The 24,135-nt window shown below is 43.2% G+C and overlaps 1 protein-coding gene across 1 annotated transcript in view; it reads right to left on the reverse strand.

Annotated features, from left to right (window-relative positions):
• Ttll5 (tubulin tyrosine ligase like 5) overlaps positions 1–24,135 on the reverse strand; it is a 213,509-nt gene that overhangs the window by 110,497 nt on the left and 78,877 nt on the right. Inside the window, 8 exon segments of the mRNA XM_038335728.1 lie at positions 301–384; positions 2,598–2,725; positions 5,633–5,736; positions 6,751–6,897; positions 9,871–9,991; positions 13,931–14,237; positions 15,144–15,301; positions 19,297–19,335. Of these exon segments, the coding sequence (XP_038191656.1) occupies positions 301–384; positions 2,598–2,725; positions 5,633–5,736; positions 6,751–6,897; positions 9,871–9,991; positions 13,931–14,237; positions 15,144–15,301; positions 19,297–19,335 (1,088 nt within the window).

Below are 24,135 nucleotides of genomic sequence, written 5' to 3' on the forward strand. Positions count from 1 at the left end.
ATCCCCCACAAAGCAGAGCAGGCACGTTCTACAAATGCTAAGTAAGCAGGACAAAGTTTCTACAAGGAGCAGCTAATTCCTCTCCCTCTGGGAAAAAAGAAAGTACTCAGAACTTCTAAAGAAAATGGAAAATGCTTTCGAAGGAAATAAAGTTACCAATAGGAAATTCTAAGGGAAAGGGAAGAACAAAAGGAAACTTCCCAGGGCAATAATGGTCCATGCGCTTAAAATGTTTAACACCTGACAATGGTTTTCCTGTTAGAGGTGTATCATAGCGTAACATGTGTTTCAAACACTCACGAGATAATTTATCGGAGTGGATTTCTGTTGCCTGTTGCTGTTTGGGCTGCTTTATTTTCACTTCTTGAATTGTCTCGGGGTGATCTGAAATAAAAAATACTGACTTAAGTGCTTTACTATCAAAATCATAACATGATACACCAGCATTAGACAGTGCTGGGAGACATGCACACGCCACCACACCTTTAAAGGACGGCAACAGCTCCAGTGAGCAGTCAACTCCCAACGACTGCCCACATGAGCACCATCTCACTCAAACCCAAGGCAGCAATCTACTGACTGTGTGACCCAGCTAGGACATGCCTGGATAATGACATAAGTAAAGGGACTCCAGGCTGGGGCAGGGGTGGGGAGATAAGAGATCACAGTGGCTGGCAGGACCCGCTGGAGCCAAATCCACAACACGCATGCACAGGAGCAGCATTGTGAGGCACAAGGGCAGCCTCACTAATTATTGGCTTGCCACTTCGACTCTGTAGCTTAAAGTATGTGCCTCAGTTTACCTGAGACAGGCTGATTACTATACTGAATAATAAAACCAGTTTCCACTGTAGTAGTTTCTCTACCATCAGATTCTGAAACAGAGCAGTCCAAAGCTATTCATAACTCAGAGAAGTGCTCCAAGTCTGCTTCAAAGGCAAGATTTGTACAAGAACGTAAGAGAGTTTCTCAGAGGATAATGGCATCTGGGTCCTGTCTGCTCCACCAGCACCCGCTATCGCTTGCTCAGCTATGAAATGAACCCAGACACGGAACTATCAAATGCTTCTTTTCTTGACTGAAACCTTCATACCCCTCTCTAGGTTTAGACAAATAGATAAATGAAGGAATTTATCTTCTAATATAAAAGTATCTTTAAGAAACAAATTTGAGAATTTGAAGTGTCCCATTTGTATTAACAGGAGCTGCTGGTACATGCTACTGTGTCTTCTCCATTACTGTCAAGGGCTAAGTTGCCATATGAATGCCCGTGTGGGCCCCATCTCACCAGGTAAATGCGCTGTTCCCTACTCTGACCTCCCTGTAAACATCTCTCCACCTCCCGTCCACAACACTGCTACTGCTACTTTTCAGATTTTCATCAGCTTCTCACACTCATCCACTCCATTCCACACACCAGACAATACACTTGATAAACTCAAGGGCTCTGATGGCCAAGTCATTGAACTGCTAGCAGCTATCAAAGGGGATAATGCAAAATACAGCAAATAAGAGAAAGAAAAAAATGGACGGATGAATATGAAGCTAGAAACAAACTCCAAGAGAAAGTGGGGCTTAAAGGGACCGCTAAAAGTACAATTCAGGAACATAGCCACTAAGGAGGCTTTATGCAATAGCCTAAGTGAGTTACAACACTGGCTTGGGATGTCAATGCTAGAGAGAGCTGGTCTAGCATTTTGAGGCTTTGGGACCAATCTGCAGCCCTGTAAACACAAACAAAATTTATGTTGTTTCTTTGGGAAACTCATTTTACAATTGAAGTGACCAATTTTCCTGAATATTTCAGAAAATATTCACAGGACTGGGCTGGCCTTCAGAGCAGAGAAATTGAATCTAGCACTCACAATACTGACGAGGGGGCTGGAGAGACGGTCTGCGCAGACCTGGGCTCAGTGCTCAGCACTCACCTGGCACCTGACAACTATCTACAACTATAGTTCAGGGAATCTGATGCCCTCTTCTGTCCTACACGGGCACCAGGCACACAGGAGTCCACAGACACACATGCCACAAGACACACAAGCAAAATAAATAAAGTACTAAAATACTGATAAAATTCCTATGTTGCTACATTTGCATCTAGGTTTGAAACTGATCTTCCATAGAAAGCACAGAGCTTTGTTGATACAGAGTGATTGCTATTTTTTTTTATAACAACAATATGAACTAGAGAGTCTGGTACACATTTGATTCCAAACCTCAGCAGTGAGAACTTTTAGAAACACAGGGAACATCACAATGCCTGAAGGAAACCAATAGCATCTGGGGCTTGGAACCAAGAATATCAGTCACCCCAATTAGGTACGGAATAGGTCCACAAACAACAGTAACAAAAACACCCTACCCAGCTGGGGTGGGAGGGTGGCACATGCCTTTAATCCCTGCACTGGGAGGCAGAGGCAGGCAGATCTGTGTGAGTTTGAGGCCAGCCTGATCTACATAGTGAGTTCAAGGACAGTCAAGGCTACAGTCACACTCAAGAGCAGTGTGCAGCCAGGGCTCCTATTCCCGACGCTTCTCTCATAGCTCGGTTTTCCACCTGTTTGCGCGGCTCAATCATTAGCTCGCATACTTACCACCTTTTGCCCCACTATCAGAATAGCTACTGCTGTTCTTAGAACTCTTAGAGTGAGTCCCCAGGAAGACACTGGCAGACTTGTTTTTTTGGGTATAGAAAGTCAACACCTCCTCCAGTTCAGCCTCACTGAAATGAAGAAGAGAATTCGGTCAGCACAGGAAGCTGCTCTGGAAAATCTTTTGACATTTTATTAGGGAAACAGTAAGCAGAGAAGGGAAAGTGAGACGTGTAAGGCGAAAGCGCCTCATTAATAGACAGTTTAAAATGAAAGCAACTGGGAAAGTGTGGACCATGATAAATCTTTATTAACCCACACAGAGAATTTCTAGACCCGCACTAGCTGATTTAGCAGCCACTATAGTTACATGGAGCTATGTAGACTTAGTTGAATGAGATAAAATTAGACTATTCTTTGCCAGAGTCACACTACACACATTTCAAGTACTTAGTCACCTGCACCAAGTTTTACTGGGTAAGCACACTCTTGGTAAGAAATTGAAACCACAGATGAGGTCAAAGCTTACCAGCACCCTATTTTTGTACAATACCCTCCTTGTCAGCATACACACACGGGGGGGGGGGGGGGTGGAGTGGAGGGAGAGAACAAGAGACACGGAAAGGTGTGTACCATTAAAAAATATGTAAAAAAGATTATTTATAGGTTTTTTCACTCAAAGGGCCACAAGTCATTGTTATTGGCTCTGTCAGAAATACGGAGACCTAGTTGGCCACAAATGGGATCTTTAACCATCTGAATATTGAAGGAGCTAGAACTAGATGGGCACTTTGAGTCTAGAGGATTAGAAAACAGAGGAGGGTCTGAGCAGGCTCCCAGCAAACAGAGCATGCGTGGCTCTAACTTGCTCTCAGCCAGAGGGCTCTGAAGCAGTAAGGCAGGGATTTTCAATGTGGACAGCCACTTTTTGTAGCCCACTTTTTTATCTCTGGAGTTTGGTATTATTTCTCATAGGCAGCCTTCAAGGAAGTGAGGCAATTCACCTGCCGTCTTCAGAACATACCAATGAGAACCCAGGAAAGCACCTCTATGGATCTCCATAAACCCTCAGGTCCCCAAGCAGAAGAGCGGCACAAGATAAATAGTGTTAACTGGAAGATATCTCCAGCTGGGGCTGTAATGGGCCCTGCTTCTCTCTGGCAGTGTTTTATTTGGCGCTCTCAGAATACTAGAAGGCAGGGGATAGCTGGCCCAAACACAAGCCATTCTGTACCTGTCTTATCCTTTGCCCACTTCGTCATTAGTCTACCTGCCTCCTTCCTGCAGGCATCTGAACTTTTCTGCCTATTGAAGGAATCTGTGTGCTCGCCCTAATTTAGTAAAAGACCCTATGCTGCCACACAGTTCCCAGGAACTGCTGCTTAAATGACAATCAACAATATGACTCAATATATTTTTACCCCAAACACTCTATTAGTTAAGAGTGTATATAGTTTACATTTAGTATCCAGTTACGTTTCTTTTCTTAAAAAAAAAAAAAAAATGAGGTTTTGGGCTGAAGAGACAGCTCAGAGGTCCTGAGTTCAATTCCCAGCAACCACATGGTGGCTCACATCCTCTCTAATGAGATCCGGTGCCCTCTTCTGGACATACGTGCAGGAACACTATACAAAGTATATATATTTTTCTTTGTTAGGAACTTAAAAAAAATCTATTTTTTTGGTATCATTTACTTTTTTCCTTTCCGCTTTTAATCTTTTTACATTTATTTATTTGCTTGGTGGATGAGCACACGCATGTCATGGTAGTGGCGTGGAGGACAACATGCAGGAACTGTTTTTCCTTCCACCACGTGGGTCCTGGGAATGGATCGCAAGTCTCTGGTTTAGGCAGGAGCACCTTTACCCACTGAACCACCTTGTCCTTTTTTGCTTTTGCTGTTTTTATGAGGCTGATGTGGAAAGCTGATTCTTGCTTTATTTCTATACCTGCTTTCTTAAGCATATTACCCAAAACTTCAGACTATCCACAAAACAGCATTATACAACTATAAACCCTACAAAACGATATATGTGTTTGTAGCACACCTAAAACATAAGACACTGAGGCCACAGTGAAGTCTGTTCAAAGAATTAACCAAGGACCTCAGTGTTAGAGACTGATAAGCCATTACCTACTTTAACTTCACATAGAACGGAAAGTTGATTTTCTACTGTCATCCTCTCACTGTCTTGGACTACAGAAGCCTAATTAAAGGGGCTTATCATTGCTTTTCCTTTAGTTTAGTAGTTTCTGTACAGCTCTGTAATTTAAAAAAATTATATTTTTAGATTTTATTATTTTATGTCAGGTCCCCTGGGACTAGAGTTAGGAATGGTTCTGAGACACCATGTAGATGCTGGAAAGAGAACCCAGGTCTTCTGCAAAAATAGATAATGCTCTTAATCCCCGGGTCAACTCTCTAGCCTGACAACTCTCTAATTTAAAAAAGACCCTCCATTGTGAGTCTTTACAAATGTTATTAAGTGCTTTTGTTATCTCTTCCTTTGGAAATACAATGTCAGTGAGTAAAATGGTCTGGCTGGCTTACATCAACAGAGCTGAACATAGAGATTTTCAATTTCTCAAGGTCAAACCTAAGCATGAAAAACTTGTTCTGTTTTATATAAATCAGGCGTGACCCTCACAGAGTTGAGAAGCCGCCAGTCCTCACCTTACTCTATGTAGGAATATTTGGTCATCTCCACCGCATCAGTAGGCCAGGAATAAATCTGGACCGAGCAAACACTAGAAGCCTCTAACTTCACATTTCCAGCGGCTCTCATACTCTCGCGCTGTGTGCTGAAGGCTGTCTAGAACTCCAGCCCAGACACCCAGCAGCAGTGTTTTGATAACTGAAGTCATGACAACAGCAACACAACTGGCTAAGATATGGAGAGGCCAAACCTAGGAAATGTTCCCTCCTTTGGGGACTGAGTTTATTCCCATCCACGTAACAGAAACAAGGGGCTGCTGGTGATTTGGTGGGCAGTTCAGGAGACAGAAGGACATGGCTATCGATCAGCAGTGCCCTGTACCTTGCTTGTCGGATGAAGTCCTGAAAGCTTTCTGCATTCACTCCGTCTTCCTCCTCCTCTTCTAGTTTCTTCTTTGATTTCTTTTCAGCCATTTGTTCTGTTTCCTACCCGTGTCCAACCCAGAGAAAAACAACAAGATCAAACTGACTCCCGAGAGATGAGCTTTCCTCTGCTTTCCTCACCTTGCATTAACGGCTCCTTAAGGGAGAGGTTTTCATTCTTCTCGTATTTCCACCACTTATAAATCTGACATACTACTTGGGTCATCATTTCATGAAATGTTTTGAAATTCCCAAGTAACGGTGGCAGAATGTAATTTTTAATCATGTTTTTACTTTCTGCTAACATGGGTCATAGAGCAAGAGCCTTTTATAGTAGCATCTGGGATGATAATTGCAGCTTCACAATGCTGCTGGACAACAGACACACAATATTTTGTTGCAATTCATGGAGGAAAGATTGGTCTTGGAAGAGTCTCTTGTATCAGTTTCCAAATTGACTGAGTTTTTACTTGTGTAAGACAAAACAGAATTCTCAACAGATCTGAAGTAAATCGTGGCTAAGGTTCAGTGTGCCGACAGTCCACTAGCCTTCCCATGTAATTTCAGAAAAGCCGCGTCAGTTTCCAGACCCCGCTTTTCCTCCTACATAGTAGCCATACTTTTTCTCCCAAAATAACATCTTTTTAAAATGGCCTAGAGCCTCCGATACAAAACATTTTTAAAAAAATTCTAATTAAATAGTGTACCTTATAGGTATGAAGTCATATTCCTGTTTCAAATGTTTCAGAGAAGAAAAACTATTCCAAAATAGAAATGCAAGTCATCATATTAAATTCATAATTTAAGTTCACTCTCAAATGGTCATCTCCCCAGTGTCTATAGGCACAATACTATACTACAGTTGCACACAGACCAGGATCTTTCTCAGGTATACTAGAGAGCAAAGAATGATGCAATTTCATAAGAGTTAAGTGTAGCCATTAGTCTTCAAAATATGCAGTTTTCAGCCCAGTTGGACTGGGGATGGTGCCACCAAGAGAACAGAACAAAGCAGATGGCCTGTTCCCAACAGGGTATGATAAAGCAACACTGAAGACTATCAGGTAAACAACTTACCTTGTTGTACACAACGATAAAGTCACTCAGTTGGTGGGCAAGGATTCTTCTGCGCTCCAGAAGTGCCAGTCGCCGACTAGGCAACACCATCCTTAATGAATGCTGGAGATTACTTGATGCTCGCTTAAGGAAACGAACCACTAGCTCCTAAATAAAGTAATGAGAAAGAGAGGAACAAAGCAGGGATTGTGCTAAACATGGAGAAGACAAGCAATGATAGGCTCGAACAAAAGATGTGAGAGACAACAAACGATGATGGGAGAAGAGGTATGTCACACATTTTTACTAACGTGTTAGCTGTAAGACACTACATAGAGACAAAACAAAAGGATCGTATTCTCTTCCCTCAGTATGTGGGCAATCAAAAAACAAAAACCAGCCGGGCGGTGGTGGCGCACACCTTTAATCCCAGCACTCGGGAGGCAGAGGCAGGAGGATCTCTGAGTTCGAGGCCAGCCTGGTCTACAAGAGCTAGTTCCAGGACAGGCTCTAGAAACTACAGGGAAACCCTGTCTCGAAACCCCCCCCCCCCCCAAAAAAAAACCAAAAACCAAATAGAGATGCAAGTAACTATTTAGTAAGGCAGCAGTTATACAAACACTACCATGTATATATACACAAGCAGAGCTATTATAACCTAAGGAGTGGACATTGTTTCTAAAAAGGGGCTCAAACAGATATAGTTAGGAAAGTTAGCATTCAAGGTCAGTGCAAACTAAAATCACAGAAGCAGATGAACTCAGCAAAGTGAGAGGGCAGAAACAGAATCAGGTACAATGGTACATGTCTATAATGCCAGGGCTAGGAAGGCTGAGGGAGAGCATGGCAAGTTAGAGACCAACCTAGGCTACACGTAAGATCCTGTAACAAAACAAAAAAATCATGTACAGAGAGAAACCTAATAGAAAACAATTCCACAGAGGTCAGGGAGAAAAGGGTTAAATGTCAAAGACTCCCAGAGTCACTCCCGGAGTGAGACATGATCACAAGCTAGAGGCAGCCCCTGGGTCTGGACTCTGGGGTCGCATCAAGAGACTTCATATAAGGACAGTGGAGGAAGGAATGGAAAGAAGCATGGGGAATGAACGCAGCTGAAGAGCAGAAACCACTGCTTAGAAAGTGGCTATGAAGGAAACTAGAAACTGCTGGACAAACCATTCTTCCTTCCAAAGGATAAGGGAATTCTAAGAGCCAGGAGTGGGAAGCAACACCAGGGGACAGTCACTAAGAGAATGGAAGACTATTCCTCGCTTAAGATGGAGACAAAGGATTCTGAACTTGAGAGGATCTCAGTCAGGTCATTTCATGACAACACAGAGGCTTCTGAGAGATTTTGTGGAGCCAGAGACCTCAAAGAGGTTACTGCCCATAAAATATAAAAACTGTTTTCATGGGGCGGCTCTCGAGGCTTTTGACTTGGATCACAGAAGGAAGCTGTGTACCTGCCTTTTTCATAAACAAGGCTATTGATCCTCGAGCCATGGCCAGGGGCAGCTTGATAGCTCGATGTTTACTCAGTTTTGCAGTGATGATCTCATATATTCTTGTAGAAAGCCCCAAATCTTGGCCGAATACTCAGTCAGCAACCAGAGGGTTAGTTTGGTTGTTTTTTTTTGTTTGTTTGTTTGTTTGTTTGCTTTTTGGTTACTTTCTAAGTGATTTTTTTTACATTTGATTTTTGTTCATTACCCCCTCCTCCAATTTTATCCAGCATAAATGTTACAGCCTTATAATGGGGGAGGGGGTGTATTTTATAGTTCTCTGATGTCTTTACTATAGCGTGGTTTAAGCTACTATATTAAAACATTATTTTTCAGTGGAGCAGACAAACTGACTCTGAAAAAGGCAGGCTCAATTTTCCACTTGGAAAGTGTAGCGCTAACATTTTCCACTGATGGCTGAAGGATTATTCATGACACACAAGGTTTTATCTATGGGTTGCACTGGCTACTTTAAATTCATCATTTGCTTTCTGGGATAACTAATATGCTTTTTAAAATGTACCTTTCATTAAGAGAACTAAAAATTAAAGTCAGCCCTGACAAAGAACCCAGCTTCCTCAGAGTTGAAGATCCCTCTGCTTGTGGTAATGCCAGAAGTTTAAGATTGGCATTAAAAGGCTGTGGCTTCCTCTACAAGCTCTGATCTTACCAAAAAACCTGATGCTCCCTGTCATTATGATCCAGAATATTAAATCCTTGGTGTGTTCAAATGACTAATACATAGTCAAAATTGTCATAAGTTTGATTCTAGTAATCCAAAAATTTTACACAATTACAAGTAGACATAGGAACAGTACTTTCTGGGAGAGTTTACAAAGAGGTACTGACTCAAAAAGCTAATGGGACTCCTCAGGACAGAAAAGAAAGGAAACAAAGTAAAGGCAAGAATAACATGCTGGGTCCAGTTTTACCACATTCAAACTGCAGAACAAAAGTGCTGGCTTTTCTAGGTCTTTTTATCCTCATTTGTAAAACGAGGTAACGATGCCTCCCTCAAAGAATGAAATGGAAAGCAGTTTAAGGACAGAAGAATGATTTTTTTTTCCTTCTCAAAGGCTTCATGCAGGACTTAACATCCAATGAGCAATCAATTTTCAATTCAAAATGGAGTAAACCGATACCTCCTCTACACAGCATAATGCACATGGCTTCAGAGATCTGCTTTACATCACATACAAACATGAGAAACATTCAAACTTTGCCATGTATAACATCTATGTGTATGTGAGTGTATGTGTGTGTGTATGTGTATGTGTGTGAATGTATGTGTGTATATGTGTATATGTGTATGTGTGTATGTATGTGTGTATGTATGTGTGTATATGTGAGTGTGTATGTGAGTGTATGTGTGTATGTATGTGTATGTATGTGTGTATGTGAGTGTGTGTCATGCACACACGTACATGGTGCCTGTGAATGCGTGTGCCACACCATGCTTGTGTAGGTCAGAGGACAACTGTGGAGTCAATACTCAGGTCACCAGGCTTGCATGGTTAGACCTTTAACAGCGTCCTGCAGTAATTCTTTTATCAGAACATTATTTCGGAGCTGGGGATAAAGGGAGAGAAGGAGAGGAGGAAAAGGGGTAAGTCACAGGTCCCAGCGAGCAGAGCCTCACCATCTGTTCATCCTCCTTGGCAGCCCAACTGGGACTGAGAGTCTGACCACCACTGTCTTTCGTCAGACGGACTTGCACATGCTGAAGGTAGGCGGAGAATGCTAGCCGCGCCTGCACTTTGCTGTAGAGATCCAAAACAGCACATCGTTATGAGACAGAACGGCAAACCTGCCCACCAAATACCTGCCTCTCTCTGACTGACCTTTAAGATCCTTCTGTTTGGACAGCTAAGAATATGAAAGCTGTTAGGTAGACACTACTGAATAAAGAACCCTTCCAAACCCTACATGAACTTTCAAATTGCTTCCAATGTAAGAAACCATGATAATACTTCTCATTACTAGCATAAAAAAAGGGAAAACACAAAAATTGAAAATTCTTTATCCTGCCCCTCCACTTCTCTGATTTTTAAGAACTTTCTTGGGAGACTGCAAAGTGCTCTGTGACCGTGGGGACACTGGTAGAAAGGGGCCTGGTGGCCGTGGGGACACTAGTAGAAAGGGGCCTGGTGGCCGTGGGGACACTGGTAGAAAGGGGCCTGGTGGTGGAAGTTCTTTAGGACATACTTAGCAGATAGTAGAGAAATATGGATTTTGTTATGAGAACCAATACTCCTATCACGGAAAAGCGTCTGAAGAAGAAACTAGATGAACCCTACGAAGGAACTTTTGAGCCCAAATTATAAGGTCATGCATCTCAGCTCCAAGACAGGAGTGACTGGAGCCCAGAACAGAATGAGTGAATGTGGTCCAGCAGAGCTTGATGTACACGGCCTGACAGGCAGGGACGAACCCAGACATTCAGTGGGGAAAATAGCCTTCAAGATGGTGAAACGCACCCTAGTGACGGCTGGTTTCTGCCTGCTGGTCTAGGGTACAGACAAGGACTCTCCTCAAGCTGCAGTGGGAAAGCCAGGGGACCAGAGACAGTGACGACTTTCACTTCGGCAGCTAACTGTGGCAGATCTGTTTTCTTTCAGGCAAGATTTGGTTACTTCAGATGATCGGCCTCCTGACACTGTAGCCAAAATTACATCAGCTAAGATTAGGGCCCAACACAAATTCCGTTCACAATCCTCGCACATGTAATCACTAAACACTGTCTGCTCATGTTCCCCACGGTCAAGATGAAGGATCTGTCCCAAGCAGACTGCAGATTCTACAGGGTCTAAGGCCGAGTGTGTTTGGGAGGACTGGAGTACCGGGGAGTAACGCCAGGGGTCTGCTTGCTCTGGAGTTTTCATTGCTAAGAGTTCCTAGCAAGTGAGCTATAAATAAGGTTACAATCTTATTACTAACAGGGACAGTTATGGGAGTACAGTATGAATCTAAAACAATGAATTTAAACACCCAAATGTTCCCAACGAAGACATTCCTATTCTCATCTAGAGAGCAACAGCATGTTCCAGATTCTTCCAACTGCATTCATTGGAGCCCTCATACTGATAACCAGTTGAGATTTCAATCCTTATTTTGTTTCAAATGAAATAAAGAGTACTAAGTTTTTCTCATCTATAAATCTTCCTAAAATGACCCCGGAAAGCTAACCTGAGACCCACTCAAAGGAACAGGTCCTACCTGGACAGAGTATGAGACAGCCATGATTTGTATCAAACCAAGAAGATTCTAAGAACCAAACAGTTATTAAACAGATCCTCAGGAGATAAATCACACAAGGAGCAAGTGCATGCTGTCTCTAGCCCTAGCTGTGGCCGTTCCCCAGGCTCCCGGAGACCACTGAAACATCCCACAGAACAATGGGCAACCGTCTGGAGTCTGCTGACTGACAGCAAAACATCCTGCAAGCTCTGTTTCCTCACTGACAGTGAAGTCCCTAAGACTGACTAAGAATTACTCATTTCTACAGTCGCTAAGGAGGGTTTTATTGCTGGAACGGAGCTCAGAACATACTTCCTTCTTCCATTTCCAATTCCAATTTTTCTAACACCCTCTGCCCCCAAAGTCAGGAAACAATTTCAGAAATCCTGGTCTGACCTGCACCTTGGCTCGCCAGAGAACAGTGAAGCCTGGAAAGGGTCTCTGACTCTCTGACTTGACCTCAGTCGCATAATCAATCCAAAGACCAGAGCCCAAGTACTGGGAACGAGTTCACACAACCTGAACTCACCAACTATTCTCTTTCTCCACAGCACCCTCCCAAATGTAAACCTTTGTGCACCTTCTGGCAAAGCATAGATCTGGCCTCGAGAGAGCACAGGCCACTGCACAGCCGACTCAGCTTCTCCGCTCTTCGGCTTCCCTCAGGGCTCGCCACACAGCCCATCCTTTATGACTTGGAAAAAGAGCTATCCCTCCACTGGCCTCTTTCCACCCTTCTTAGAGAACCCTTCTCTGCCAATACATCCATTTCTATATCTTAATCCTCTGGCTATCAACTTCTTCCTCTGAAGTCTACAAAGGCTCCAGAATTGCTATCTTTAAAATGAGAAGTATCCTTTCTTAGCTAGCTCTACCCAGGATGTGCTCTTAGTTTTCTTTTGCTGCCAAACCCTTGGGAACAGTAACGTGACACTTGCTTTCCGATTCCCTCCACTCACAGCTGCTTCTCCACCCATAAATTCACTTCACGAGTGGCCCCTTAGGACCTCACACAACACTGGGGTCTTAAGCACTCTGCAGACTTGACACCCTCTTGCTGCCCCTGACCGTGTGCCTTCCTCCTGCTCTGAAGCCCATCTCTTGGTCTTTGTACTGATCTTCCCAGGGTGCCTTTTCTCCCCATCCACACTTAATCTGAACTGACAGCAATGTCCACTGTAAGGCTTGCACTATGACTCTTGACCTCTAAGCTGTACTTCTGCTGGACAGCACAGGGTACATCCTCCTTACACACAAAGAAGCTGGAGCCTTCTGTCAGGAAATAACTCCTGCACTTTCTGCCTACTGATGGAGTCACATTAGCCAATGCAGAGCTTTAGTCTGTCACTCCTACCTCACAAATGGCTTAAGCCCATCTTCATCTCTTCATTCCTGTAATATCGCTGACCAACAGCTTCATCTTCCAGATTTGGACAATTCTAACTGTCCCCTTTCTACACTGAGTTTCTTCCTTAATCAACTGCTCTCCCACAATGTGAGCAAAATTTACTTTCTGAAACAAGGTCTGACTGTTGTGTAGAGACTTAAATACCACTCAGAAACCAAAGTCAGCTCCTCTAAAGCCCCAAGGCAATCTAACAGTGCCTACTGGGGACATCGAGTTCTTAGCATCCCCTCCTGACCTTTCCAATTCCCTCAGGCGGACACTTCCCAAACACAAAGGCTTGTGCCATTTCTCTGCCTGGAATTGCTGGCGTCCTGGCAGTCGGGGTGGGACTGACCCCTCACACACATTCACAGCAAAGCTCACCTCTTCATGCACGGCCAGCACAACTGTGGGAACCCTGCGTCCCCACCACAACACCACTGTCATCTTCAGAGCACTCTCTGCTGTCTGAATTACCATGTTTCTTTGTTTACTGCCCATCTTCCCAGCAGACTGTAGGTTCCCCAGGCCTGCCTTGCTCCCACAGCAATGAGCTAGGGCATAGCATAGTCTTGGCACTGTGCAGGTGTGCAGCAATGCCTGCTGATGGACTGCAGGAATGACTACTGCACCACTTCTGTGCCCCCCACGTCTACCTACTCAGCACTCACCCGCTACTTCCTAAACCTTAACCGTTAAGGGCTGGTTCAAAGATCCCCTCGCACATGATGCTTTCTGTGTCCTTATGGGGGTCAGACCCCAGCTCCTGAAGGGTCTCACATGCTAAGCCTAAACTGCTTGAGTTCCTCCTCTCGGTCACTCTGCACTCGTAGAGACTGATGCCAACCAAGCATCTATTTGGCCTATGAAACCCCGGGCTGTACTATAGCTCGACCTCGGACAAGTTACTTCTCCATCCCTCCGTTTCTGTGATAGTAGCAATGTCTAAGCAATCATTAGTTCACAGGGCTTCTGTGATTACCAAAGGAAACCGTGAAGCCACTGACATTCACCTGGTATTCAGTACAAGTCAGCTATAAGCAGCTTGACGACCATCACTCTCAAAGGTACCTACCTTAGATTTCCATTATCCTGGAGAATCTGCATCAGATTAAATTTAGACTCTGGCTCGTGAGTCTCAATTTTGCAGCACTGATCACCTTTATTAGTCCACTCGGCAACTTTCATGGAACTGTCTCTGGGTGAATTTTCTACTATAACAGTCAACGAAGGCGTGTACTTGGCTTGAGTTTCTCCAAGAGACCCTGCAGACTCCTCCTGGGAGGCTTCCTGCTCTTCATCTTCGTTGTCTAATCCAACGTCTTCCTCCTCTTCACTTTCTGTCTCAGTTTTAATATTCATTTCAGCTGGTTGGGTAATCACTAAATGCGAAGAATCACTAATGTTGCTGAAAAAAGGATTAAAATGTCCTCTCTCCCAACACCTTCCTTTTATCTTCTTAACAAAACCCATTTCTAAGTCAAACTAGCAACGAGACACAACGTTGGCAGCAAGCACATCGCTCTCACCTTCTATTCCTAGCAGCCCTAAGAGTGATCATCATCAGAGCTGAGAGATCTCAGCACGCCCATGGCTTTCTCACTACTGAAGGCATCCCTAGCACAAAAGCCCTTGCCTGCATGCTCTTTAGCATGTCAGAGGGGGTTAAAAAAAAAAAGTACCCTTCATGGAGATACAAGAGCAGGGGACGATCATTCAAGCCTGTGTGTACTGCTATCTTAGAACAGGAACCCCGTCCTTTGAAAATTCACCAATTAAACCCCAGTGACTAATGAGCTGCCTGACACAGGTGCTCTACACCAAGGAGGGAACATGGGGGTGTCAATCTATGGGTCCGTTAGAAACAGATCTGTACAGACAGCCAGGGTGAGAAACTCCATCTAAAATACTCACGCCAACTGGCAATTTCAAATGATGAACTGGCTTCCAGGTCATCATCAATGGTGGGCAGCACTGCTCAGAACCCCACTAATCTGGACACTCATTATCCTCAAGTCTCAAGTATTTGCTTGATGGTGGAATGAGAGCAGGAGCCAAAACATGCACTTCACTGTGAACAGTTTTCAAAGCAAGTACTAAGGAACTGGACATTTCAAAATTTATAATCCTTTCAAATTTAAGTTTCAGAACGGGAAGATTACCTAGAGGAAAACTAACCTCATGTGATCAGGAAAGTTCTGACTCATTAGGCATTATGGAAGAAACTGGTTAACTGGCTCTGCCAGGGCCCAGATCATTCAGTTTGTTCAATGCTCACTGGCAGGTACCTGGGTATTTTGGCCTCATTGCCCTCAATCTGCCACTCCGTCGTCTACGTTTTCGCACCTCCAGAGACAGGAGCTTCCTCTCATAGAGAGCAGCATGCAGCTTGGCCTTGGAATTCATGCTCTCCACCTTCATCTCTGGTGCGCCATCAGTATTTACCCTGCAGGGAAACACAACAGAGCAGGCAGGCCTGTCAGAAGCATTCTTCCTTAAACTGTGTGTGGTGGCATATGCCTGTGATCCCTGCACTCTCAATATCGAGGCAGGGGGATCCTGAGTTCAAAGTCATCTATACAGCAAGTGTGAGGCCAGCCTTGACTACATAAGAGAGTAAAGTCCTCTTCTTTATTCCAAGACCAACCTTGAGAGCATCTGTAGGGACAACAGATTGTCATGGAAACCCTCATGAACACTAAAGGGGTTGTACAGGTAAATGGGAGTATTTCAGTCAACATTAAGACTTTATTAATGGTTTTCCTGAATTTATTAAATGTTCTGAACAAAAACATGTGACGACGACATTGAAACACCTTTGAACACCTAGTAATACCGGCTAGGACTCTACTGCAGGGACTGTAACGTGCCACCCAAACCTCATATCTTCCTTCAGAAGGACTGGAAGATAGCAGTAAGATTTTCACACCTGAGAAAGAAAATGTGTTTTATTGTAGCTAATTACAATTTTCTCATTAGTATTTAAACATCCTTTTGAATTATACAATAGTTAATACATGCAAACTAGCAGAGCAGCAATGGAAGAGAACAGATGACCTGAGAACAGGGTCGTGGTACACAGGGGATTTTGACTCACAGGGAAGTGAGAGTCTGCCCAGTCTATCGCTCCACAACCTGAGGACACACCAAGGCTCCTGACCTTCTTTGGCATCTATACAGCTCCAAGGAGATGGGAGAGGGGCAGGATCCCTCCAGGCCTTGGGCAGAGTCAGGAACTAAGAGTCAGAGGCACAGACATGAGCTGGTGGCAGAGAGAAGACAAGGCCCGGTCCCAGCAGGTTCTGAGCAACGAGTGCAACAGGAAGGGAGCTGGCAATGCCTATGCCAGGTGTCACGAAGACAAATCACAGTTAGGGATGTGAGTGATGTGGGACCCGGTCCAAAGAAGGAGTGGACAAAGCACAGGGCCTCTGCCCTCTGAGCCGTCTCACCACCCTTTTCTGTGGACAGTATCGCTATGACACCCAGGCTGACCTCAAATTTTGGGCTCAGGATCCTTCTGCCTCAGCTTCCCAAGCAATACAACTAAGAAATGTTCAAACTTATCTATTACCATACACCTAAAGACTGAACTGCAGAGCTCTGAAAATATATCTAGCCAATTAAATAATGAATTAATAACTGATTGAAAAATACCATTCAAGCTATTTATTTACTAATACCTGACATGCTCAAATTTGGTAATTGTGTAGTCAAATGTGATATCTTTATCTTATGCTAGCATGTTTCTTTCTAAAGATACATCTTTTAAAAGCTTAACATGGGCCCAGGCATGGTGGCTCACATCTTTAATTCATGTACTTGGGAGGCAGAGGCAGGTATCAGATGTAGAACATCCTGATCTACGAAGTTGAGTTCCAGGACAGCCAAGGCGACACAGAGAAACTCTGTCTTGAAAAAAATCCAGATAGATAGATAGATAGATAGATAGATAGATAGATAGATAGATAGATAGATAGATAGATCTTAATCTAGTTTGAGATTAGCTTAATATTTTAGGTCACCTTAAATTAAAGCCCAGTGTTTATGTTCATGAACTAAAGTCTACTGCATAAAAATATTTCAATTTACACTGCTAAAGCATGATTCTTTAGAATTTTACTAAGTACACTGATATACTGTATTTTGTGACTGTCTTGTGTTCCTGCCCCTCCTACTTCTATATGGGTAGCATGCACAGTGTATGTATGCATGTGTACCTGTATGGGTAGGTGTGTGCATATGTGTGTATGCAAAGACCAACAGACAAGACTGTATGTCTTCCTCTATTACTCTTTGACTTGTTCCCTTGAGAACTTGTTCCCTTGAGTGTCTTACTGACCACTGAAAGCAGAAACCCCTTGTTTTGTAGGAAGTCTTTTATAAAAAACCCAATGCTCTGACTAGATTCAGTGCCCTGCGGAATCTCTACTTCAGCTCTGTTCAGTCTGCATCAACGCTCTCCTCAACAAGGAGTTCAGTCCCCTTTCCTAAGCTGTCAGAACAACAGGACATCTTTACTAGTACCGGTCCCCAGCATCTCTCCACAGCATCCATCTCGTGCCGGTCAGTCCTACACTCACGCCACCCTCTATCTCATGCTGCCACTCAACGCTCTTTTCCTTTGGCTAATTTTCTGTTTCTCTGGTTTAACTGTCTTACACTTTTTCTTACTTTCTCAGTTCTACTTACTTTCAGTCACTCGACTCTGCTCTGTATAGTTTAAGACGAGCTCCAGATCTGTGATTCAGTCCTCAGAGTCTTCCCTCTGCTTCTTGCATCTTTTCTTCTTCTTTTGAGACACAGTCTTGCTATCGGTAGCCCAGGCTGACTTTAAAGTCATAAGCCTTTGCCTTAGCCCCCACAGCAGCAGGACCGTGGGCACATCCACCATGCCTAGCTCAGCACTCAGGTGGTAATGCAAACACTGAGAGCTACAAATATCCCTCAAGGCACCACTTTCATTGAAAAAAAAAAAATCACACATTTTATGCTTTATTTTTATTATTAATGATTTCAATATACTTTCTAATGTCCTTTGTGATAGCCTTCTTGATATGCATAGATTACTTAGAAATGTGTTGCTTCTAGCACAAATACTGAGATTTTCCAAGAATATGATGGTATTATTTCAATTCTTTTCAATCGAGTAAGACTTCTTTCCAGCAAATAGTACGATAGTCCAGTTTTTATCTCTTAAATCCCCTATACCATCAAAATATTCATATAAATATTAAGAATAGCTAAAAATTGGAAACTAAGGCCATTCATTTGAAACATTTTTTTTCCATTTAGTTTTTAGAAAAAGCGTTTCTATACTATAGCCTAGCCTAGTTAAAAACGAAGTAGCTGAGGCTGGTTGTGAACTCACCACAGCACTCGTACGCTAGCCTCTTGTGTACGAGGATTACATGTACAAGTCACCACACTCAGCTTTTAAATGCTCTTTTTGTATGTTTTTTTTTTTAATTTTTTTCTCTAACTTCCAAATTGAGGGGAATATACCTAGGAAGCCTATTCCTTGACTAAATGTTATAGAAAACAACAAATTTTGACTTTCATTTGGAAATAAGCTACAAGTAATCAATTTTAGTTTTCCCTAAAAAGGCAATTACGACTTTCTTAAAAGTTAAATTTATGCTTCAAAAGGGTTGGGTGTGGATGGTGGGTAAAGGCACTTGCTGTACAAGCCTGGAGCCCTGACTTCGATCCCCAGAAGCCATGTAAAGGAGGAAGAAGGGAACCAGCTCAGCAAAGGTGTTCCTTGACTTCCACACGTGTGCCAGGACAAAGGTACCCACCCACACCGTACACACAGAGACACACATACACAACTTAAGTTACCGGATGAGAAACCAAGTTTTAATTACTCGTAATGAAAAACAAAGCGAGATGCAAGTAGCTATACTGTCTTTCTTGTTATTTTGCTTCTGAAGAGGACAGCGCAGACCAGGCACATGGAAATGGTTGAACTCTCTGGAACCTGCAGATATGTGGAGGATGAAAAGTTTCTGTGGCAGCTGCAGTCTTGACTGAGGCAAAGCCATGTTGGTCTTGCCTCTGGCTATTTTTTGCTCTGCCCAAATGAAAAGCTACGTGTGTGCTGACTTCCAGCAGGGCCAACCATAAGCCTCAGGTATACCAAAGCCACAACATAAACATCGAGTAAGCATGGCAATGGTCTTGGAGTCTTTCACCCCACCATGCAACAAATCTATCGTTATTGGTTAAAATGATGCACATATGGTTCTAATAAATTAAATCTTATACCTTTTTTTATAATATGTGGCCACAGAATACTTTTTCAATAGAAAGCATTTACATATTGCTGCTAGTCATGATGAGCCAAACTGAAAAGAGTTATATAAGGCATGTTCGGTCTATGCATGGCTGCGCATCATGTATATGGAAGGAATTTGTTAACTTCGAAAAATTAGTTACCGTGTTCTTCCTGTCAGCAAGCTTCTTCTTGGGTTTCCCCTGCAGATGTAGAAAGGACAGCAGGGTTAGAGAGCACCACCCACCCACTCACTGCAGAGTTCACACACATAAGGAACACATTCACAAACTCTTCAGTAGACTCGACATCTAAAATGGGAAACAGGCAAAGAACCTGCAGAGAAAAATGAGAGTAATAACATTTGTCCATCTACTCATAAAGCAAATCATAATTATTCCTCATGACAACACGAAGGCAGTAATTACTCCCAATGTCATGTGCATGCACATGTGTATGTACGTTCCTTTGTGTATGTGTATGCATTTGTTTGCATGTGTATGTGGTGTGTGTGCATGCATGTGTGTGCTTGTGTGCCTGTAGATGAGCGGGAGATGATGCTTCTATATTCTGTCCATGGTCAGGGCTGGGAAGGTCTACACTGGAGTTCAGGGCTTAGATCTGGCTACAGAACTTTCTGCTTTCATTGAACAATCTCAGAATAGGGAACCAAGTTCCGTTCTCATGGGGTTCCAAAGACTATTCATCAAAAATAGGCTTTTCACAACTAAATAAACAAATCAGTTTGAGAGAGAGAGAGAGAGAGAGAGAGAGAGAGAGAGAGAGAGAGAGAGATGTTCCCAAGCTAAATGTCAACCATGCCTGTTAAACAGGCTTTTGCTTTTCCTTTTAAAACATACCATTCTCATTCAATTTTCACACTTAACACTGGGGTGGGAGGTGTTCCACAGTCTGACTTTCTATATTTAGTTCAGCACAATTTTATCATCATTTGTGGTGGTTTGAATAGGAATAGCCCCCATAGAACTCTGTGTTTAAATGCTTGGTTCTTATGGAGTGGCACTACTGGAGGTATGGTCTTGTTGGAGTAGGTGTGGCTTTCCTGGAGGAAGTGTGTCATTGTGGAGGCAGGCTTTAAGACCTCATATATGCTTAAGCTACAACCAGTACACAGTCTCTTCTGCTACTGCCTGTGGATGTAGAATCCTCAAGCTCCTTCTCCGGCACAATGTCTGATTGTATGCCGCCATGCTCCACTGGGATGATAACAGACTAAATCTCTGAAGCTGTAAGTCAGTCCCAATTAGATGCTTTCCTTTATAAGTGTTGCCGTGGTCATGGTCTCTTCACAGCAATAGAAACCCAAACTAAAACATCATTGCAACGTTAATGTATTCACCACCAGACACCGCTCACCATGAAGCTCCCATTGCTGGCATTTCATTACTGTGTATACTTCCAAGCCAACTCTAAATCCACTAACTTGTTCGATCAAATACTTTGTCATCTCCAAAGTGTCAATGGAGACACACAGTACATAAACTGTAGTATTTTTTAAAAGGCAAAAGTAATATAGATAATATTTACAGAAAACCAAGTGAAAGAGTTAAATTTTCACCAGGATGTTTTGTTTATCTTTTCCTATAATACTTTCCTGTCCCTGTTAGTGTCCTGATGTCAGTGCATCAGAAAACTCAGGATGACTAACTTTTAGCCCAGACAATGGTCACCTCCAAGGATCTATAATCATGGCCTCTAAGTACAATCCCAAGGGCATATTTTAATAACTACCTCTACTTCCCTCCAGGGATGGGTCCAGGGTATAACTGTCACTTACAAGAACCCCCTGGGTTGCTAATTTGCAGAGTTAAGACTATCGTCATGCAACAGGACACTGGGTAAGATATTGTCCGTCAAAGCTGGTTGAGTAGACGGGAAGAGCTGTGGGAAGGGATGGAAGGTGGACACACCCAACCCACAAGAGATGAGTGAATAATCTGTTTGAAATCAACAAAAAGTTTAATGTGTAAAGAAAATATCAACTCAGATTGAGAGAAGGGATTCAATGAAATGTGAGGATGTGGAATGAACACATTATTTCTTTCAAAGCATATTTTTCTCCCACACGACAGGTTTTGAGCACTGACAAGGACTAACACAAGAAAGTAGCCACTCAAAGGCCAACAGGTAGGTAAGTCAGTTAAACGGGAACGCTGAATCCAGTCCAGGATGCGGCGCTGCCTAGAAGAAGAAAGACTCAGCCAGAGCTACTCAGGGATGGATGGAAGCGATCACAGCAACGGGAAGTCTGTCGGGATAAGGAGGAAGAAAAAGCAAGAAAATGTGGCCTGACTGAGCCGTGGTTGGTATATAAACCTGGAGATGAAGCTTTAAAAGGTCACCAAGAATAAATCATAAAGGTATTTCTTTGCCAAACAGGGAAATTTGTTTGCCTAATAAAAATTCTAAGAAGCTTATAAGCAAGAGTTGTTAGCAAAAACCTACAGAAAGAATACAGAAATATGCTATGTTGGATGATGTAGCATTTTGCATACAATTAAATGTAGTATTTTGTCCACACAAGGTTAGGAAAATACACAATAATGTATTTCTGTTGTTTTAAAGACAAGGTGTCACTATATATACCATCTGGCCTGCAGAGCAGGCTGGCCTCAAACTCACCTAGATCTGCCTGCCTCTACCTCCAGAGTTCTGGGATTAAAGTGTGCGCCACCATGCCCAGCATAATAATGGGTTATAATAACTCATTTTCAAAAGAAACTGCACTTTCTTCCCATCACAACTATTTTAAATGCTGTAGATTCTACTCAGTGGCTGAAACCTAGGTGGGTGACAAGGTTGCTGCTATATTTTACTAATGTTTTGTTTTTGGAGATACGGTCCCACTATGAGCATTGGCTTCAAAATCCCAATCCTCCTGCCTTAGCCTCCCAAGTGTAAGACTCCAAGTGTATGACACCATGCCCGTTCATATATAGTATCCATCACATTTCTGACTCCAGACAAAATGTCCCATAATTATGGCTAGGCTAGTAGTTTTCAACCGGCCTGCTGTGCCTTCTTTCCCCCCTCATGAAAACCCAAAGTATGGAAAAGATCCAGAGTCAAGCATGGAATCCGTGTCAGTTCTGAAGCGGAATAGATCTTGGAAGGAAACCTGTGCAAATGCTTATTTTAAGCAACTAGGGAATTACTTCTAAGTATGCCTGGACAATGAAAGCTCACCTTGATGATAAAAGATAGGATTTATTTCTAGTTGATTACTTTTTAATTTATAGTAAAAAATAGTTCTCTAGGTGGAAAGAATGAATATAGAGACGTTATATAGTGCAAAAAGCTGAAAAGAAGCCGGGCGGCGGTGGCGCACGCCTTTAATCCCAGCACTTGGGAGGCAGAGGCAGGCGGATCTCTGTGAGTTCGAGACCAGCCTGGTCTACAAGAGCTAGTTCCAGGACAGGCTCCAAAGCCACAGAGAACCTCTGTCTCGAAAAACCAAAAAAAAAAAAAAAAAAAAAAAAAAAAAGCTGAAAAGATTTCAAGACAAAAAGATTTGAAAAGAAATACATCAATAAAACATGAAAGCTAGTCAAAAGTACAAATAGTTCCTGGATATGAAAGTCGAACTTTCCCCAGTAGGAACTAAATGTAGTAGCTCCTGCCTATGATCGCAGCAAATAATAAACAGAGCTAGAGACCAGAAGACAAAGTTTAAGGAACTCTCAAGAAGTTAGGCACGGTGGTTCACATCTTACTTCCAGAGGGTAGGAGGTTGAGGCAGGCTCTCCACGAGTTCAAGTGAAGCTCCAGGTCAACCTGTGCTCTAACATGAGCCCGTCTCAAAGAAACCACAGAAAAGACTAAAAAGGGAAACGGAGAATATAGCCAAAATGTTTCAGTAAAATTCTACAGAGAGTCCCCAGAGGGAGGAAGGAGGCTATTCCCCCCGAAAGATTTAGGACTGAGCTGTGAAAGATTTTGTCAGAGCACTGACAAGCGACACAGCAGGAACATCCTACTGAAGAGTCTGACCTGCCCAGATAAAGAAACCTTGGCAAAGTTCTCAGCCCAAACTCCAGTGTGTATGCAAAGATCTAAGGCTGTCTTCCACGCAAATCCAAGGGTCATCAAAAGCTATGCAAGTGGTTATTCATACTACTTAGCACAAATATACAGATCTGAAAGTGTAATTCAATTTTCTCTAATAACCAAGAAATTGGAAGAGATGCCTGGAATCTGGATATCTATTTAAGACTTTCTCAGAAAATAAGACATATCCTTAAAGAGAGTTTCTTCAAACAACCAAGGTGCTTCATTAAAATAATGGGCTGAACTGTTGTACCGTGTGGTTATACTGCATGGATGATAAGCATCCATAGGGGTACATGGTAGCTGGGCCATCTCAAGTCCAGCCTTTGCTAAGTCAGTTCCCAACTCCCCTGGTACTGCGCTTACCAGCTGCCATTTATGAACCCTCCTTGTCTTCTGATCCAGTAACCCTTTTGTGCTTGAAAATCAGATGATGACACCATTTAAAACTGCCCAGAGCATTCCTCACTCTGCTTTCTGACTACAGACACTGTGTGACCCATTTCACCATACTCCTGCCTGGGTGACTTTGCTGACATGATGAACTGGCTCACAAACTGTGAGCCAAAATAGAGCCTTTCAACAGAAAGGAGGAAGGGAGGGAGGGGGAGGGAGGGAAGGAGGGAAGGGAAGGGAAGGGGAGGGGAGGGGAGGGAAGGGGAGGGGAGGAAGGGGAAAAACAGGAAGGGGAGGGAAGGAGGAAAGGAGGGAGGAAAGGAGGGGAGGGAGGGAGGGAAGGAGGGGAGGGAAGGAGGGGAGGGAGAGGGGGGAGGGAGGGAGGGACGGACGACAAACAGCATGCAAAAGGTGCTGAGTAAGGATCTTCTTTTTAAAGAAAGAAGAAGGGAAATGGGGCATCTGGTAAGACTGCGCAGAGGACTTTTATGGCTTAATTTTGGATTTTTACAAATATAACAAAATGCTGAGAACTGTTA

Source organism: Arvicola amphibius, chromosome 7 (assembly GCF_903992535.2).
Source record: "Arvicola amphibius chromosome 7, mArvAmp1.2, whole genome shotgun sequence".
Classification (NCBI taxonomy): Eukaryota; Metazoa; Chordata; class Mammalia; order Rodentia; family Cricetidae; genus Arvicola; species Arvicola amphibius.